Source organism: Phoca vitulina, unplaced genomic scaffold (assembly GCF_004348235.1).
Source record: "Phoca vitulina isolate PV1807 unplaced genomic scaffold, GSC_HSeal_1.0 scaffold9, whole genome shotgun sequence".
NCBI classification, from domain to species: Eukaryota; Metazoa; Chordata; class Mammalia; order Carnivora; family Phocidae; genus Phoca; species Phoca vitulina.
The window spans coordinates 22,621,320-22,642,524 of NW_022589712.1; the positions used below are offsets into that span (position 1 = coordinate 22,621,320).

General features: G+C 38.9%; 1 protein-coding gene across 2 annotated transcripts in view; it reads left to right on the forward strand.

Moving 5' to 3' along the window:
- The window catches only part of HIVEP2 (HIVEP zinc finger 2), a 92,581-nt gene that overhangs the window by 55,653 nt on the left and 15,723 nt on the right, over positions 1 to 21,205 (forward strand). For both annotated transcript variants that reach the window (XM_032407770.1, XM_032407771.1), the window contains exons 2-5: positions 5,814 to 5,908; positions 12,058 to 12,102; positions 13,006 to 18,557; positions 19,537 to 19,691. In XM_032407770.1, coding sequence (XP_032263661.1) covers positions 13,389 to 18,557; positions 19,537 to 19,691 — 5,324 coding nt within the window. In that variant the 5' untranslated portion in view covers positions 5,814 to 5,908; positions 12,058 to 12,102; positions 13,006 to 13,388. The remainder of the gene's footprint in view (positions 1 to 5,813; positions 5,909 to 12,057; positions 12,103 to 13,005; positions 18,558 to 19,536; positions 19,692 to 21,205) is intronic.

The following is a 21,205-nucleotide window of genomic DNA, read 5'->3' on the forward strand; positions in this document are numbered from 1 at the left end:
TATTTTATTTTCTGTAAAAATCTATAGTCAGTTCAATGGGACCATTAGTTTTTAGCTACTGTTATTTTCTGTTTCTTTGACCGGTTAGTTTTATAGTGTGGATGATAAACGTTTTCGCTCATTCTAAGTTCAATGCTATTTATTCTTCAGTTTTCATTCCTTTCATTCAGTTTCTGCAATAAGGCCAGATAAATAAACTTTCAGTAAGAGGAAGTAGTCTAGAGAGTGGGAAATAATTGACTTGAAAGTTTGAAGACCTAAACAATAGCCCAAACCCATCATAATGACCTACTAGGTCCTTAAGGAAATCTTTTGATTTCTCTGGTTCTCACCTTTTTCTTCTGTTAGTTCACTGATGGATTGAATGATTTCTAAAATATTTCAGAGTACTTAATACTCCCTGTATGATTTACAGTAGACTCAAAAAGTAATGGTGATAGAAGTGGATAGTTTTATATCTGCTCCTAAAACAAGTTAGTCAGATATGACTTATTTGATGTCAGATATGTGGTCAAGAAAACAAATCTCAGTTACCACTGTGATCTTGGAAAATATGACATGTGCTTAGGAACACATGTGGGGAGAAGTTTGCACTGCCAATATCAGATGATCACAGCCCAGATGCAGAGTAAGGACTAGAGAGCACTATTCGATACTGAATCATCAAAGAAAGATTAAATTATGTTCAGGAGACTCTGATTAACTCAAGGAGAAGCCTAATGTACTTTGGGAAATAATCACTAGCAGATGTTAAAACAAAAATCATTTTCTCTGGTCTTTACCTAACCATAAGGTTGTATTAACTAGAACACTAACATTTCACCATGCTAAAAGTATGTACAATTAGAGAGAAACTGGAATGATAGAATCTTATATTTTTATTTCATCAGACAAATGTATTTCTTTTTCTTTTTCTTTTCTTTTTTTAAGATTTTATTTATTTATTTGACAGAGAGAGACACAGCGAGAGAGGGAACACAAGCAGGGGAAGTAGGAGAGGGAGAAGCAGGCTTCCCGCTGAGCAGGGAGCCCGTTATGGGGCTCGATCCCAGGACCCTGGGATCGTGACCTGAGCCGAAGGCAGACGCTTAACGACTGAGCCACTCAGGCGCCCCAAATGTATTTATTTTTCAACCTAACATTGAGACCTGTGTACTTTTGTATATTAGCATAGTTTTCTTTAAAGACTTAATATCCATTGCCTCGCTAAACCTTTCCTAATTCTGTTGATAGAATTGACCATTCCCTCTTTTGTGGTCTCCCTGTACTGTGTTTATATTTATGTCAAAACACCTAAAACAGTTTGTTGAACTTACTGTTCACGAACGTTTCCCTATTAGGCTCTGAAGTCTTAAATGGAGAGCTTGCCTCTCCCTTTTTGTATTTTGTAAACTTAGCCATTTTCTGGCACATAGGAGGCATTGATAAATGCCTAAAAGTGTCATAAAATAGTGAAAAAAAATCTAGTTAAGGAAGCTTAAGTTATAATCCCTAAATCGCATGTGCCTACTTTTTTGGTTGTTTTTAGTAGTATTAACTTACACAATGTTTTATTTTGTATCTTGTCTGTGCTCCAGCACCAACTACCTGGTGAGAAGCAGCAGGAGACCACCGGTAGCTCTGGGATCATTTTTACAAGCAGTTTCTAGAACCAGAACCCTAAACAAAAACACAAAAGAGGTGAATTTGACTCAGTTGCCCCAACTTCCTCTTGTGGAAACTCCCTTTTCCCACACACATTTTTTGACTTTTCAGAGCCTTTGTCTTGTCCCAGTAATTGCCCCATGTTCCAAATATTACTACCTTTTCCTGTTCCTATTTGTATCTCTTTAACCCCTTTTCTTCTTCTTTACATTTCAAACCTAGCCCCAACCTGCACTTTGATTTACAAACTGTTTCCAAAGATTTAAGCGTATAGTCACCACACGGATCAAAGTGTGTGTGTGTGTGTGTGTGTGTTTGTATATTGTCACCACGCGTGCCTGACTTCTCTACCACCTCCCAGGCACCTCTTACCTTGCCGCACCAGACACTGGGAAGTAGAACAAGGGGCCCATTTAGAGCCTTTTTTTTTTTTTTTAAAGTGGGGAAGAGATGCTTCTCTTCAAAAAAACTGGTGGAATTAATGAAGTGTATCTTGAACATGCATTTCTCTTTAAGTACCCTTCTCCCATCTTTACCTACTACTTTGGAATTTCTTTTACTACTATTAGATATAAGTATCTCTTCTCTAGTGTGTGAAGAGCAGTGTTCATTCTTTTAAACATGTCATATTTAAACACTTCTTTTAAATGAGAAACATAAGGATCATATCTTGTTTCCAGTCCTTTTTGCCATTTTTTCATAGAGTAGATGTGAATAATAATTATTTTTAATTGTGACGACTCTCATCTAAAATGCAACTGGTTTATCTTATCAGCTCTTCTACTAAAATTATGATCTAGTGTGCATTTGTTTATCCTCAGAAAAAAAACAAGAATGATGGAAGGTACTTACATTTGCACAAGAAGTTTGCCAATGAAACTTCAACATTTTGCAAGATTCATCAAAAAGTCATATTAAAGCATTAAGCCATAACTTGTCTTAAAATATTTTGGAAGAATAGAGAATTGAAATAATAAAAAATCCTACCAATAATCGATATTTTAAAAACATTATCTATCTATCTACCTACCTATCATCTATCTATCCATCTAGCATCTATTTATCTATCGTCTATCTATCTACCTATCTATCTATCTATCTATATCTATATATCTATCTATCATCTATCATCTGTCTATCAATCATCTACTATCATGGTTTAGTGTGTTCCTTCCTTGGCTTAGTGCCAATACCTTGTAAGCATCCAAGAATAAATATCTAATGACAAGATTTTTTAAGAATAGAAAGGTTGAGAAACCACTGGGACAGAAACAGTAATGTTCAAATTTTCCAAGTGTTTTGTTACAAATTGGAGATGAGGGAATTGGAAAATATTTTTGAGGAACTCTCCTGTAAACCTGTAGGTGACAGAAAGATCAGTCTGTACTTTGTTAGTAAAGTGAAAGATAATTTTCACTCCATATTTAGGAATGAATTTTAAATGACGTGGGATATTTAACAAGATCCATTAACACTATTTCCTGAAATAAAATTGTTAGTTTTATTAAATATTAAAGTTTCATTGCTTGATGATTTCTTAAGAATCTAATAACCTAAAAGTAAAGTTAAAGAAATGAAAATCTCTTCTCTTTTATTCCATTGTTTAAGAGTATACTGTGTGACCTCTTGATTTCTAGGGAACATAAACATAAGTTGTCACACTACATTCTCAAGAGCTATTTGAGGAAAGATTTTTTTTTTTTTGAAATTATTGGATTTTTTTTTTTAAGATTTTTATTTATTTATTTATTTGAGAGAGAGAGAGAGAGCACACAAGCAGGGGGAGCGACAGGCAGAGGGAGAAGCAGGCTCCCCGCTGAGCAAGGAGCCCGATGCAAGACTTGATCCCAGGACCCTGGGATCATGACCTCAGCTGAAGGCAGATGCTTAACCGACTGAGCCACCGAGGCATCCCTGAGGAAAGATTTTTCTTATATTTTGATAAAGAAACTGAGGCACAAAAACTCACTTAAAATTAATGCAGAAGTCATTTTCTGTGATGGTTATCTTCATGTCTTTATGGTAATAGTAATAACTGCCTCCCTTGTAGAGGCCATTACTGATTCTAATTTGCAACAAAATTATTTTTGTAAATCACCAAAGTAGGTGTCATATCTTTCATGTTAATATCGCCCAGATCTTTGCTTTAAAATCACACTAATTACCTGGAAGTTTCTGTAAGGTAAAATATAAGTGTAATATCCTTGCCATTGATTTTTTTTTCTTCAAGGGAAAACCAAGCATTGAAGAGGTCATGAATTGTAAGTCATGTGACAAAAAGAAATTTTGAATCCTCTTATTGAGTGAAAAGAGGGATCTTCTCTAATCTAAAATTCCAGATATATGTGCATGTCATGAGATAAGTGTTTCCTATTTCTAGTAGCCATGGTCCTGGAAAGTAAGCCTGGAAAAGCAGAGTCGGAACTGGGAACACTGCCCTCACAACTTGTCTGAGGGATACTCTTGTGTTCTGTTTTGCCTGTGGAAGCTGTTGGCAAGAATGAGGAATTCTGGGATTGGGAATGGTTGGTGCCTGTCTATAGTTGCAACTCAGTTGGAAGGAGTGGGTGTCTGTGCTGGCCTTCTGAGGGGTGTGTTCTCCTTCCCTTTGCTTACCTCTTAGTTCAGTGACTATGGGATTGCCAGTCATAGGTAGTCACTGAATACTGCAAGTTATCGTTCCCTATAAATAGCTATGTCTTTAGAATCTTGCCCCATTTATGTCATGGGTGAATTTTGTTTGGAGTGCAAAATAGCTCAGTGATTTATTAATTTTCTTTTCCTGAGGGATGCCATGCTTTACTTTAGATTAGCTCGTATTGCCAAAGTATAGTTGTTGTTGTTGTTGTTTTAAAGCACTTTAGCTTGTTTTTTTTTTAAAGAGGTGTTATTTGGTTTTTTAAAAATATAGATATAGTTAATTATCTTATAGAATATATGTCTTTTTTTTTTCAGTGTTTAATCAATCATCCTCTTTGGCTTTGATGAACCTTTCAATTTGGAGGCTAGTAGAGCTTATCATCATTCTTCAGTACCAGCAAATGGTTGATTTGAGGCAAGAAGAACATAGTTTAAAAAAGAAAATAAATCTGGCATTTGCTTAATAATTTGCCCTTTGCAGCAACGGAATCTTATCTGACCACCCACATTCATCTGGCTGCTGACGAGGTTCTTGCTTCAATTGCAGAAGCTATTTTCGTACCTTTTGTGTCTTTTGAGGAACCAAGTAGGCCTCCTTGCTTGTAATGATTCACGTCTCGAAGTGCATAGGGTGTCCTAAAGTGCTACTGTGGCGGTGTGGAATTGGAGTGGGGGTTAAAGCAAACTACTTCCTTCGAGCACTTTGAATGCTCACATCAGGTGGTACTGGATTAAGGCCCGTTTTGCCATGTCTAGAATCATTAGTCCTTCCTGTGAGACACTAACTTGTCTGGAAGGAAAGGCAATATTTAAAAAAAAAATGAACAAATATACAATAACCACCTAAGGGTAATGTAACAATATTTTTATATGGGCCTTTTTGTACTGGGAGATAAACCGTCTAAAGATGGTTGATTGATGAATCTATTTGGATTAAGTTGGACTTCCCATGCCTGTCTTTGGATTAGAGTTGGGTAAATATTAATTCTAAGTATGAGAAAGTCCCTTTCTTTATTTCTTGTTAAGTCTCAGTATTTTAGTTTGGTTGGTTTTGGCTTCCTATTTCAGAAATTAATTTTAGCACAGAACATAACATTGCTGAAGTAAACTATAGAAAAGAATTCACTATGAGGTTATCTGAGACTTCATCCTGTGGAGTTTAGTTGCTGATGCACCGCAAGAAGTTTGATGAGACTCTCCACTTTAAGGCAGGACTGTGTCATGCGCTGCCCTGGCATAATTTCTAGTTCCAATACGTTAAGTTATAACCCTACCATTATTTTCCTCATTGCCTCCCCTTTTGCTGGTATAGGCAATTCTTTTTTGAATACAAGTACTTGTTCAAAAGATTGAAACTGTGTTAAAAGAGAGGAAATTTTTTTCTTTGAAAAAAAAAATGTCTTCTTGAGAGATCCGCTTCCAAATTTTCTTTCCTCAAGGAAAGCAGTTTCTGTGAATGAAGAATAAGGATGCCTCTTCAATTGACTACAAGTGCCATCGTTTAAAAAATCTTCTTGTTCATTTTCTAGATTCCCCGAAGTTGTGCATGAGTTCCTGTGGGAAGAGTCGGCATCGTGGAAAGCATCGATGATTGTGATGCCATTTTTTGAAATGTGGATAACAGGTTGATAACTAAAATTTATCACTTTATTCTAATTGTTTTTACATTTAACTTGAAAAGCAGTTTTGGCCTATCATGTACCCATATGTAAACCAACTTTGTCATTAAATCTGGGAGGAAACAATGTATATGCCCTCTAGAGAGAAAAGGGTTGTGAAGGTTTTGTTTTGTTTTGCAAACCAGTTTTAATTATAATTCCCTTAATTGAGATAACCTCATTTAAGAGAATTTCTTTCCTTTCTGGCAAAGTTTATTGTCATGTAAAATTCTACTTAGTGTATCCTAATTATTTTGGTTATACAATGGGTGAAACAAAATCACAATTGTAAAAAAAAAAAATGCAAAAAACTTTTAGAATAAAATATTGAAAGTAGCAGGCTACAGTCAAAATAAGTCATAAATACCTTGACTAAATATGCAAACTATACAAACATCTGCAATCATGTCCTCAGTGTAGCCAGTGTGGAAAAATATATAGTTTAGTTTTCCATTAGGTTTTAAATATCAAATTGGATTTTAACGCATGTCAAATTAGAGGGTAATCATCAAAATATTTTTACTTTTCTCCAAAAGGTCCCTCAATTGCTTGGCAAGGTTTTATATAATATACAGTATCCTCCTCGTATTGGCAACTTGCTTATTTTAGGGAGAACTAAGGTTGTTATGGGGATTTTTACTAATAAAAGAAGCATTTATAATGAATTTGGCTCTCAGCAAGGTGCCTTTTTTTAATCATCCTGTGGAAATAAGTCTGTATTCAGCTGGACTCTGGCAATGGTCACAGTTTTTTTGTAGATCCTTTTCCCCCTTATCCAGTCCTCCTATGTGGTAGTGATTTGTGAAACCATCATTGTGCCCTGAGATGCTCATGTATTGTTTAAAATATTTGGTAATTGATCTCTGGCATTTTAAAAGCAAATATATGGAAACGGCTTCTAAGGTTTTATTCAGTAACTGCAATTTTAAGATGTGCATATTTGTTTACAAATATAATATCCCCCCAATTCTCAAAAAAAGGTCCAATAACCACTTTGGTTTTTAAAAATGGCTTATTATTAAAATTTTGGAAGTAGAGAGGTGGTGTTTGTTGCCAGTCATTTTATACCATTATTATTTAGGATGTTATTATTTGATGCGCACTTGACTTTTGCCACCACTCAAGTAATGATTAATTTCCTGAGGTAAAGCTTTTTTCTAAAATAGTGTTTTTCTAAGCAAAAGATCCCAGATTGACAACCCTGGATACTGTAAGCCTTTATTCATCTGCATAGCAAGCCTGCCTTCCTGCCAATCCCACCCAGCTGTTATCCTGAAGAGACCTCTGTTGAGGTCTATATGAGAGGCTGTTTCGGTGCCTTTCCTTTCAAGGCCTGTCTGAGGAAATTATTTAGCTGGGTGCCAAATTTATTCGAGTGGGATTGTGAAAAGTGGCCAAGGGAGAGGGCACACTTTTAGAAAAATGGCAACTCTTCCATGTAATAGCCACGCAGAGGATAATATCTTTTTCAACACTGTCCCCCTCTGAAAAATGTGCTTAAGCTGCCAAGCAGTGCCTGTCTTTACTGCCTAAAGGGCTCCTACTGGCTGGGGCACCAACCACAGGAAACCCCAGAGTCGTATCCTCCAACGAAATATCTCACTCCTTTCGTAGCACTCAAAGACATTGGGAAAATTTTAAATGTGAATGCGAAATTGTGTTTGGAATATCTCTCCTTTGGTGGCAATGGGTGCCAAAAATGACTCTGCGTGGGTTTGGTTACCATAAAAAGAAATCTCACAGAATGAAATAACTGGCTGGTTTTTTGGGTTTTTTTATATGAGGATTGCTCTAATATTACATTTTTTAAACATATCAATTGATTGGGAAAACTGAAAATTTACTTTTAACTTTTAACATACATTTATTTGGAATATGAAAAATGAGATGTATCTCCACGATAGAGAAGTAATATAGCTATAATTAACCACATTTCTGTGGGTTTTATAGCGCCAAGTAGATCTCTATTGAGAAAATGCAACTAAAGCTGCAGGTATATAGAAGGGTACATTTGATGGGTTGTAATAATATTATGAGGTCCAAAGAAACTATTTCCCTATTAATAAGCATTTTCGTACATTTAAACAATAAAACACAAGCTCAGGAATTTACCATTGTTGGTAGTTAGATTGCTCAGTAAAAGTATCACCTAACAAGAAAAGACGAATGTCATCATCACATCTTGGATTCAACTTTGAAAGCCTTGAGATTTTAAAAGTGAATTCTTTCCCTTATTGGAAGTTGAGGAGAGCAGCAAAGAGACTTTAGAACACTCCCAAATCCTGTTTAGTTTTAAAAAGACAAACACGCTATGCCCAGTAATAGATCTACGCTACACACAATTTACGTGGCAGATTTTTTCCCATTTCCAAGATAAAACAACTGTACACAAGAGATTAATGAAAAGAGTCCACATTTTTAATGGTTTAAGAATATGATCAGTATATTCCTCTAAGGACCCATCACTCATGTTTTTTCCCTTCTATTTGTCTCCATATACCTCAGAAACTGCAAGAAGGAAAGTGATTTTATGGATAGCAGTTATTTGAAGCCTCTCCGAGGCTGGTGTTGAAGAGAAATACTATATTCTCAACTATGTTTAAAATCTAATGTAAAAGGTGCATGTGAAATAGGGATGGTTTCCAATTCCCTCTTGATATTCTTAAGCTTTTCACTGAAGTGAAAAGTTAGACATTGAGATTCAGAGGAGGGTAGACCAGAGGGATCCCCAGTCCCGCTGAGACCTCTAGCTCAGACAGACAGAATGTATGAACTCCTGTATGACCTGGAATAGGGAGCATGTTTCAAGTGATCATCCAGTTTCATGATAAAGTGGTAGGACATCTTAGGCAGGCTTGTCTTTAGAAATTTAAAAGGAAGAGGTTTCCCTGACAGAAGCTATTTGCATAATTGAGTCAATGTATTTTTTGACTGGGATCAAAGTTTTGAATTTTAAAATTTTCTGGATAATAAATGCTGTTGGAATATAGGATGGCCGTAGTGAATATCAGCAAAATTGATTTTTTAAATAAAATAGTAGATTTGACTTTTTCTGATTAGGCTCTTTTCCTAAAATTTAAATCCCACAATTAAGTAAACGTTCTAGGTAATTTTTGTTCTGACCATGAAATATCGGCTTTCGAATCTTCTGTATGTCACTTTTCTTCATCTTCTGGTTCATTCTTTAATAGCAAAATAGTATTGCCTTTGTGTGAATTTAATTTGTGCATCTCTTTTTTACAATATGTTCTTAATGAATAAAAATTCTATATGTATTGTTTAGGGTATAATGGTTTTAATTTACTACTGTATACCACAGAAATTAAATCTGTCTGATTTATAAAGATATTACCTCATTGTTAAATGAAAACATTATATTCTATTTAATTACTAAATATATTATTCCAATCCTGTTTTTCATAAAATTTTATGTAATTGTTTAATTTGAAGTCAGTATTGTAAGCAAAATTATATATCTGGGTAAACCAATGAATGGGAAGTGACCATACGCCTAATTTTCACTTGTGAGCTGCTTCTTCCTTTCCTTAGAAAGAAATGCTTTTCAAAGAACAAAATAAAATAGTTGTTTGTCATGATAATTTGTCATGTTCTCATAAGACGCTGTCCTCATAATACTGTTCTTAAATACTTGATATTTTTACAATGTATAAATACCTTATATTTATATAATATACAGATTTTGAACATTATTTAAATTATGGATTTGTGTGATTTCTAGGAAGTGGCATTTTGAGGCCACTTTCTATAGTACAACCATGCAAAACTCATATATTCTCCCAGGACCATGAAAAATTTAAGCACTGGAAATACTGACGTCCAAGGGACAATATTTAGGAGAAAGTATTATTGAAGATGTATTATTTTAAGTTATGGTAAAACTTACTAGCAGAGGTGGATGGGGAGAGGTGAGACCTTGTAGGCTTGGATGTGAGCCAAACCTGGGTTTGATTTTGGTTCTGACAGTCACCCTCCCTAAGGATCATCCTCCACTGTCAAATAGATGTAATAACACTTATAGGGTCATCATGAAGAGCCAATAAGATAACGCATATGAAGCTCTGTACCAGTATCTGGCATATGGTAAATGCACAATAAACAACAAACATTATCATTGTTATTACTAGCGATGGATCTGCATACACAGGTCAATATCATGTAAAATATTACATGTGAAAAGTAACTTAGAAATTGTTCAGTTCAAGCTCTGACTGCTAGTTGAGGAAAGGCTCACAAATATTCCTGTCGAATTGAAAATACACTGTACTTCCATCTTAGAGGGGGCTATTCACCATTAAAAGTCTAACAGTGGTTGTATCTACATAAACCTTAAATATTTAGTTCATTAGAGAAAAAATTCAGTCAATTTGGGTTTGACATTGCATATTCTTGTTAGCATAGTTGCTCTAACGGACTGAAGTAAATTTGCATTGCAGTATTATAAGGCCATTACTTCTTTCAGTTTTTGTCTTATTACCTATAAAGGGATGCAGAGGAAGATCACTGTGGGGGAAAAATTCAGTCCTATAGTAAAACTTTCCAGCAAACCAAAGTTGATATGCTTGTTGTTTAGTTTTTCCAGCTACCGCTTTACAAATCTCTGGCTCTTAGCAGAAGGATTTTGATTACAGATGTCTTGCTACAAATATCTGGGGGCTACTGATTTCTCACCCAAAGACTCATTGTTTCTCCGGCTCAGGTCATGATCTCGGGGTTGTGAGATCCAGCCCAGAGTTGGGCTCCACTCAGCAGGGAGCCTGCTTGAGATTCTTTCCCTCTGCCCCTCCCTCCGCTACCCACCCCCCACTTGTGCTCTCTCTCTCTCCCTAAAAAAAAAAAAAAAAAGGAAACAAAACAAAAGAAAAATAAACAAAAAGAAAAATTACCAAAAATCATAAAGTAAAAAGTAGAAATTTCTTTCCTGCCCCTTTTTCTGACTCCCTGATTCTACTTCTGCAATTTAACTAGAGTTAAAAGCTGTTTGGCATCCCTGTAGAAGTTTTCTGTTTATCACGTTTCTCTTATACACAAATAGGATTATCAAATGCATCCTAAGGTGCAAGGAGTTGTTTTTTTTTTTTTTTTAACATTCAATGTTACTATCTTCTGGATGAGTTCCTATATGGGTACTTATTGCTGTACTTTATTTTTTTAAATGGCTGAGTTTATGACGGAGCCATATTTTATTTAAGCTGTCCTTGTATGCATATCTTTGTGCACTTGTGCAGGTACATTTGTAAGAATAAATTTCCAGAAATGGAATTTCTGGGTCAAAGGATATGTGCTTTCTTACTTTGATAAGCACTGCCACATTGCCTATCAGGGAAACATCTCAATTTTCATCATAATTGATAGAGTTGAGCACTGAAGTTCTTAGAATCCTCTGGGTATGACAGTGGCCATTCACTTATGGAAGATGAGTATACACTTAAAATCTAACTGTTTCTAAGTTGTCAATTTTCCCCGAGCCATTCACAGCCATTTGCAGAACTCCTTGATTTGTTGTGATGTAAATTTAAATGTGCAAGCCTATAGGTTCAATAAAAAAACCGCACTATTCTCCACTTTTTAATATTTAAGGAATTAGGGGCGCCTCGGTGGCTCAGTCAGTTAAGTGTCTGACTTCGGCTCAGGTCATGATCTCAAAATCCTGGGATCGAGCCCCTTATGGGGCTCCCTGCTCAGTGGGGAGTCTGCTTGTCCCTCTCCCTCTGCCTCTCCCCCCACTCTTGCTCTCTGTCTCTCAAATAAATAAATAAATAAATAAAACATTTTAAAAATATTTAAGGAATTGGAACCAGGCTAATTGTGTCAAAAAACTAAGATGTTTTGATATAATAATCTTATATATTAGAAAATACTACTTTAAATTTTTAATAATTTTTTCTCTCTCAGTTATTTTTGGACACAGTGTCAATATAAAGCTTACTTCTTTAGTGTAGTGTATTCAGAACAGTCACTGGTTAATCTTTTTTTCTTTAGGGCACATTACATTGTTAACCCTATTATGTACATGAACGTTAAACTGACCTTTATATACAGCAGTGTTGTGGTTTCATGGAACAATTTTTCCTAACTGTGTTTATTTTCTACCCAGGAAGCGTCAAGACAATCATGTCCATGAGAATGCTAAACCATTCAGGTAATCATTACATTTTTAAACTATCCCCAAAATATGTTTTGTTTTTCATATTATGAAGGTTTTATAATCGTTTATTTGGATGTACTTTCCTGCCTTTTCCAAAGTTCTGGGACAATCTTAATTCTTACAGCCTTAGTCTAGCTCTTCTAATCACCGGTTTTAATCTATAAAATATATCTGTATTGTGTGTTAATATAAATATAGGTATATGTAAAATATATTTTAAGTAATATATTTTACATATATTTATTTTATTTTACATATAAAATATATTTGTACATATATTAATCTATAAAACATGTCCATATAGAGAAATATGTAGTACACTTAAGCATGCAAGTCATACAACTTGGTTAGAAATAGCTCCATGTTTATTTAGTGAAGGCTTTTAAAAATCTTATGATTTTATAAATAATATCTATCAAAAGCTTTCTTTTAAATACTTTTCTAACCAAAATTAAGGAGTATTTAAAAGGATGACCAAAATTAAAGCACTGAAGAAATGTACGCTTATGACTTAATGCCATGTTTGAAATTAATATCCTTTAATTGTGGAACTAATGTAACAGCTATAAAAAGTATTCCTTGGAAGGGCGCCTGGGTGGCAAAGTCAGCTGAGCCTCCGACTCATGGTTTTCTCTCAGGTTGCAATCTCAGGGTCATTAGATCAAGTCCCACGTCAGGCTCTGCGCTCAACATGGAGTCTGCTTGAGATTCTCTCTCCCTTTCCATCTGCCCCCCCCATACTCTCTCTAAAGTAAATAAATAAATCTTTTTTAAAAAAATATTCTTAGAGTAAAAATCATTTTCAATTTATCCAATGTCAGGCTGGCTATTTAGGATTGGTTTTGGTTTTTAACTCGATAACTATTATGACGATCTCTTTGTTTCTTTTTCTTTCAGATCATTTTATCTTAGTGAAACTGGCAACTGAACTTTACTCTAGTTGATGGGCAAAATTTCTCCCAGACTATTCATCACAATTTCATGCTAGTTGAAAATATTCAAATGCCATAAGAAATCTTTATAGATTTGCACTTAGCTTTTGGATGGACATTTCTACAATGGAGAGAACTGTGTTATAACCCTGGTCCAAGGACATTACCATCGAATGCCCATAAGACTACGGGGTGGGTGTGGAAGGTTCCAAAGAGAAGGAGCAATCAGCAAGTTTGCAGACACCCTGGAACATGGAAGTAAACAAGCTCTGAAAAGCACAGCTTTGAAGACACTCCATGAGTCTGCACGGCTTTCAAGTGAACTAGCACTTAAGACCTTGTAACAAAATGGACACCGGGGACACAGCTCTTGGACAAAAAGCTACCTCAAGGTCTGGAGAAACTGATAAGGCATCAGGTAGATGGAGACAGGAACAATCAGCTGTTATTAAGATGAGCACTTTTGGCAGCCAAGAAGGACAGCGGCAACCACAAATAGATCCTGAGCAAATTGGAGACACAGCATCAGCACAACTTTTTGGTTCTGGGAAACTGGCCTCACCTAGCGACGTGGCACAGCAAGTCACAGAGAAGCAATACCCACCACACCATCCCAGTCCTTACTCATGCCAACATTCACTCTCTTTCCCTCAGCACTCATTGCCACAGGGGGTCATGCACAGCAACAAGCCACATCAGAGCCTCGAAGGCCCTCCGTGGCTTTTCCCTGGCCCTTTGCCATCTGTTGCCTCCGAGGACTTATTTTCTTTTCCTATACATGGCCACAGTGGTGGTTACCCTAGAAAAAAGATTTCAAGTCTGAACCCTGCTTATAGCCAATACTCTCAGAAAAGTATCGAACAGTCGGAGGATGCTCACAAGAAAGAGCACAAACCCAAAAAGCCCGGCAAATACATTTGCCCCTACTGCAGCAGGGCATGTGCCAAACCAAGCGTACTGAAAAAACACATCAGGTCCCATACTGGTGAGCGGCCATATCCATGTATACCTTGTGGTTTCTCGTTCAAGACAAAGAGCAATTTGTACAAGCACAGGAAGTCACATGCCCATGCAATTAAGGCAGGATTAGTCCCTTTCACAGAGTCAGCTGTATCTAAATTGGACCTAGAGGCTGGTTTTATTGATGTAGAAGCAGAAATACATTCAGACGGTGAGCAGAGTACAGACACGGATGAGGAGAGCTCTTTGTTTGTTGAGGCTTCTGAGAAAATGAGTCCTGGCCCACCAATCCCGTTGGATCTTGCCAGCAGAGGTGGCTATCATGGGTCACTGGAAGAATCACTGGGAGGTCCAATGAAAGTGCCGATTTTGATTATCCCCAAAAGTGGGATTCCTTTACCTAATGAAAGCTCTCAGTATATAGGCTCTGATATGCTACCAAATCTTTCTCTAAATACTAAGCCTGATGATTCTCACACAGTGAAACAGAAACTTGCACTAAGACTGTCAGAGAAAAAAGGACAAGATTCTGAGCCATCTCTAAACCTTCTGAGCCCACACAGTAAAGGAAGCACTGACTCCGGTTACTTTTCTCGCTCAGAAAGTGCAGAGCAGCAGATAAGCCCTCCAAACACAAATGCAAAGTCTTATGAAGAAATCATCTTTGGAAAATACTGCCGGCTTAGTCCTAGAAATACACTCAGTGTTACAACGGCAAGCCAGGAGCGTGCCACAATGGGGAGGAAGGGCATGATGGAATCATTACCTCACGTAAACACCAGGTTAGATGTCAAGATGTTTGAAGATCCTGTTTCACAGCTGATCCCAAGCAAGGGAGAAATCGACCCCAGTCAAACAAGCATGCCGAAATCCACGAAATTCAACAGTGAATCTAGACAGTCCCAGACTATCCCATCATCTATCAGGAATGAAGGAAAGCTGTTCCCTGTGAATTTCCAAGGCAGCAACCCAATTCTCTTAGAAGCTCCTGTGGACTCTTCACCCCTCATTAGAAGCAACTCGATGCCAACTTCTTCGGCAACTAATCTAAGTATTCCTCCCTCTTTGAGAGGAAGTCACTCATTTGATGAAAGGATGACTGGTTCCGATGATGTGTTCTATCCAGGGACTGTAGGAATACCCCCTCAGCGCATGTTAAGAAGACAGGCTGCATTTGAGCTGCCTTCGGTACAAGAGGGGCACATGGAGGCAGAACACCATGGCAGAACGTCAAAGAGTATCACAGGCTTATCCTTGAAGGAAAAGAAATTGATTTCTGGGGACCGGATGGGGTATGACTATGATGTCTGCCGGAAACCCTACAAGAAGTGGGAAGACTCTGAGACATCAAAGCAAGGCTACAGGGACATTTCCTGCTTAAGCTCTTTAAAACATGGAGGTGAATATTTTATGGATCCCTCGGTGCCATTGCAGGGAGTGCCAACCATGTTTGGAACTACATGTGAAAATAGAAAACGCCGGAAAGAGAAGAGTGTAGGAGATGAGGAAGACACCCCCATGATTTGTAGCAGCATTGTGAGCACTCCCATGGGCATAATGACCTCAGATTATGACCCCAAGTTGCAGATGCAGGAAGGAGTAAGAGGTGGATTTGCCATGTCTGGACACGAGAACCCTTCTCATGGTCACTCTGAGCGCTTTGACCCCTGTCGACCCCAACTCCAATCTGGAAGCCCATCTCTTGGGTCCGAGGAATCACCCTTGACCACTGATTCAGACAAGATGTCAGATCTAGGGGGCAGGAAGCCTCCTGGAAATGTGATTTCTGTTATTCAGCACACAAACTCGCTGAGCCGACCCAATTCATTCGAAAGGTCTGAGTCCGCTGAACTGGTGGCTAGCGCACAGGATAAAGCCTCTTCGCCTTCCGAGACCTGTGACAGTGAGATTTCTGAAGCCCCGGTGAGTCCAGAGTGGGCTCCACCGGCAGACAGTGCCGAAAATGGGGGGAAGCCCTCCCCTTCCCAGCAGGCTCAGCAGCAGTCCTACCACGCACAGCCCAGGCTGGTCCGCCAGCACAACATTCAGGTTCCTGAGATTCGAGTGACCGAGGAGCCTGATAAACCAGAGAAGGAGAAAGACACCCAGAGTAAAGAGCTGGAAAAGCCTGTGGAGGAATTTCAGTGGCCCCAGAGAAGCGAGACCCTTTCCCAGCTCCCAGCTGAGAAGTTGCCACCCAAAAAGAAGCGTTTGCGCCTTGCAGATATGGAGCACTCTTCAGGGGAATCCAGCTTCGAATCCACAGGAACTGGCCTCTCCCGCAGCCCCAGTCAGGAAAGCAACTTGTCCCATAGCTCCAGTTTTTCAATGTCTTTCGAAAGAGAAGAAACCATTAAGCTTGCCGCACCTCCTAAGCAAGATGAGTTTGGGAAGCATTCAGAGTTTTTGACTGTCCCTGCCGGTTCCTACTCATTGTCTGTCCCGGGTCACCACCACCAAAAGGAGATGCGGCGCTGCTCGTCCGAGCAGATGCCTTGTCCTCACCCAACTGAGGTTCCAGAAATCCGGAGCAAATCCTTTGATTATGGGAATCTGTCCCATGCTCCGATGGCAAGGGCATCGGCCGCCACATTATCTCCCTCGCGGGAGAGGAAGAAATGCTTTCTGGTGCGGCAGGCGTCCTTCAGCGGTTCTCCAGAGATTGCCCAGGGTGAGGCTGGGGCAGATCTGAGTGTGAAGCAGGAGCAGATGGAGCACCTGCACGCTGGCCTCAGGGCCGCGTGGCACCACGTCCCCACCTCTGTGCTGCCTCCTCTCCAGGCGGAGGACCCCGGGAAGCAGGTTGTGGGGCCTTGTGGCCAGCTGAGCTCCGGGCCACTCCACTTGGCCCAACAACAGATGATGCACATGGACAGTCAGGAATCTCTGAGAAATCCCTTGATACAACCAACATCCTACATTGCAAGCAAGCACTTGTCTGAGCAGCCACACTTATTTCCACATCAAGAGACTATTCCATTTTCTCCAATCCAGAATGCCTTGTTTCAGTTTCAATATCCTACCGTCTGTATGGTTCATTTACCAGCTCAGCAGCCTCCCTGGTGGCAGGCCCATTTCCCACATCCCCTTGTGCAGCACCCTCAAAAGAGCTATGGCAAGCCTTCTTTCCAGGCAGAAATCCATCCTAGCTATCCCTTAGAGCATGTTGCAGAGCACACTGGAAAGAAATCTGCTGATTATGTGCACACAAAAGAGCAGACTTACCCATGTTATTCAGGAACATCAGGGCTACACTCAAAGAACATTCTTCCAAAGTTTCCATCAGACCAGAGCACCAAGTCACCTGATACTCCCTCCGAGCAGGTTCTGCAAGAAGATTTTGCATCAGCAAATGCTGGGCCTTTACAGTCCTTACCAGGAACAGTGGTTCCTGTTAGGATCCAGACCCACGTCCCATCCTACGGGAGTGTCATGTACACAAGCATTTCTCAGATACTTGGGCAGAACAGTCCTGCAATTGTCATATGCAAAGTCGACGAGAATACTACCCAAAGAACACTGGTGACCAATGCGGCCATGCAAGGGATAGGATTCAACATTGCCCAGGTGTTGGGGCAGCATGCAGGCTTAGAAAAATACCCCATCTGGAAAGTACCTCAGACCTTGCCCCTCGGCTTGGAATCCTCAATCCCCTTATGTTTACCTTCCACCTCTGACAGCGTGGCCACCCTGGGAGGTAGCAAGCGTATGCTTTCTCCAGCCAGCAGCTTAGAACTCTTCATGGAAACAAAGCAGCAGAAAAGGGTCAAAGAAGAAAAGATGTATGGACAGATCGTCGAGGAACTCAGTGCTGTGGAGCTAACCAGCTCAGACATTAAGAAGGATATGACACGCCCACAGAAACCCCAACTGGTTCGACAAGGTTGTGCTTCTGAGCCAAAGGATGGCTTGCAGTCGGGGTCATCTTCCTTCTCCTCGCTGTCCCCTTCCTCATCTCAAGACCATCCATCTGCCAGCATGCCCTTGAGGGAGCCATTCCTGCCCAACTCCAGGGCACCCTCTCTAGGCCAGAAGTCCAGTGGGCCTTCTGAAAGCAGAGAGTCTTCAGATGAACTTGATATTGATGAGACAGCATCTGATATGAGCATGAGCCCACAGAGCTCCTCGTTGCCTCCAGGAGACAGTCAGCTTGAAGAGCAAGGAAGGGGCCAGAAGCTGCCTGTTGGCATGCTGGTGCACATGGCCTCTGGCCCAAGCAGGAAAATGGCAAACTCAACTCTTCTTTTCACGGATGTGGCCGATTTCCAGCAGATTCTTCAGTTCCCTAGTCTGCGGACGACAACTACTGTGAGTTGGTGCTTCTTGAATTATACAAAACCCAATTACGTGCAACAGGCCACCTTCAAATCCTCAGTTTATGCTTCATGGTGCATTAGTTCCTGTAACCCAAACCCATCAGGATTGAACACCAAGACCACTCTGGCTCTTTTGAGGTCCAAGCAAAAAATCACTGCAGAGATTTATACTCTGGCTGCTATGCACAGACCTGGAACTGGCAAGCTTACATCATCAAGTGCTTGGAAGCAGTTTGCTCAGGTAATGGATACCATTTCTAAAAGCACTGTAGTGTGGATTTGCTTGCTGAGCAGAATACATAGGGAAGGACATAAGGTCTGAAACGTACAAGTGAAATGAAGGTCAGAGTTGGGGGGAACCCTCCGTGACACTGATTTCCCTTCCCTAGTAAGAGAAGAAGCTGCTGACCATGCACTGGGTCCTGGGGAAGTCTCTCCTTCATCCAGGTGCCATGGAATTCTGCCACTGAGACCAATTCCTTTGGGTTCTTCTTTCTGGCCTGTGTTAATGCCTAGCAGATCCAGTTTTCTCTTGACATGAGGAATTCAGGGGATTGTGAAATTTGGATACAGGATGTAGAACATTGTCAATATGGGAATGTTCCGGAACGGAAAGATCCGGAAGGAGGTGTGCAGGTGTCAGAACTGAACTTCGCAAACTCCAGAGGGCGTGTTCCCATTGACAATACTTTATACCAAAATCTATTTTCTCTATTTCTCTCCCAAAACTCATTTTTCCGGGTGGTTATCTGATTTGTTCCTACATGAACAATATTTCGCACGTAAAATTACAAAAATACTAATGGGGCACTTTGGAATTTTTGCTAAATTATTAATGAAACAAATAGAGGGTTTAAAAATCTATTTTACTTAATCCAGTTACCATTTCCCTTCAACAATTTTTGAAAATGTGTCCTTAATTGATAATTGTTTTCATTGCTACTTCAGAATATAGAACATGTTTTCTGTTTTTATTAGTGTTGCACAGAGTAAGTGACAACAGGGCAGGATTATTTTTTAACAAAATGTTGGATAATTCCGTAAAAGCTGTCATTCTTCTCTGATTTTATCCTTAGCATCCCTTATTTTATGTGAACGGGCTATGACCTTTTAGAATGGAATTTAGACTAATTTTCAGAGATCAGAGAAGAGTGGAATGTGTGGGTTTCTCCTATGCCTTAGAGAAACCATATGAAATGATTCTCTCTTTTGTCCTACAGATGAAACCTGATGCATCCTTTTTATTTGGCAGCAAACTAGAAAGAAAACTAGTTGGAAATATCTTAAAGGAAAGGGGGAAAGGAGATATTCATGGAGATAAAGATATTGGATCCAAACAAACGGAGCCAATCCGAATTAAAATCTTTGAAGGAGGGTAAGGAAACATACGTGCATGTGTGAAACATTCGGTTCTAAGTCAGAGCAAATGGTCACAATGTACACATGGAAAAAATAGTATCTACTCTGGTTGGAAGTATAAGGTGAATTCCTTCTCTATTCACATTTCTGAAGTCTGGCTGGTAATAGAAAATGAGTTCATGTCCTTGCTTTTAATGGCTTACTTTCAATGAAAATGTCCCTGTTACATAAGGTTTGAGCTTCTGCTTTAAATCTTCACACCTCTCATGCACTATGAAATTAACTAAATTGATAGACTCTTGATGTCATTTAAGCTTGTTCATTCTTTAATATTATTTTTATGGGCATTTTTTTTGGTATGTAATATTAATGGACATATTTTATTCTGTGTTTACAAAAATACAATCATGTACACTCATGTATAATCCTAGGAACTAGTTAATTTGATGGTTCATTTTATTGCTTTTATTATTACCTAAACTCCAGACTTTGTCGGGAATTCATGAGTTCCATCAGTGTCCTGTTTCTGTCCCAGGATCCAAGCCAGGGTACCACACTGCATTTAGTTGTCATGTTTTCTTTGTCTCTTCCAGTTTGTGGCAGTCTCTCTGTCTTTGGAAATTTCTTTTTAAATGTTGAATCCTGAGTTGTAGAAGCACAAGTGGTAAAGTCCAATGACTTTGATATCTGTAGAGTAAAGAAAAATTATACATATGTGTAACATCCAGTTTTAGATTTCAATAGAAATATATTTTCAATCCAGTCAGTCACATGAGAGAAAAAGCTCCAACTTATGCTATTAAAATTTAAAAATATTAAAGCATATTAACCACATTTGGGGGATTATGTTGTGACTAGCCTTATTTCTACAATAGATCTATAATTTACATGTTTCCATGAACATGAATTTATTCCAGTTACATTTGGAAGACAGAATAATGTTATCTATTTGATTATAAAATGTTGAATGTTTACTGATATGAAATATCTATTTCTAATGTAGATTCACGAGTTTGGCGATGAATTATTAAAGTTGTTTTCCTCTTAGTGTTGGCCCCTCTGGATGTCTAGTATTTTCACCACTGAAACCACAGTTGCATGGGGTCTTAAAGCATGTCTTGATATTTTTTTGACATCCTTCATCTTTTAACACAAACGAGAGAAATACAGATTTTATCTTTCCTCAGAGACTGAGAGGTCCCTGTGACTGAATCAACACTCTTATATTCAGCAGTCTTCATAGCAGTGCACTTGTACTAGATTAGCAGAGACCTTACCATTACATGTGCTTTGGGGAGCCCATCTCCACTAACGAAGGACACGAATGAAAAAGCGTATGTGAATATTTTATTGCTGTGTTTTGATGATCCACAAGGACTGTGCCCATATATCATATCTCCCTCCTTTCATTGCCCTGTGGTATGGGCTACATCCCAATCATTTCTTAATCTGTGACCCGACTTTTGCCTGGGGGTGACCAGGTGTTCATTCCAAGCAGTGTGCTACCACCTCTTATTTTGGAGATTGCAA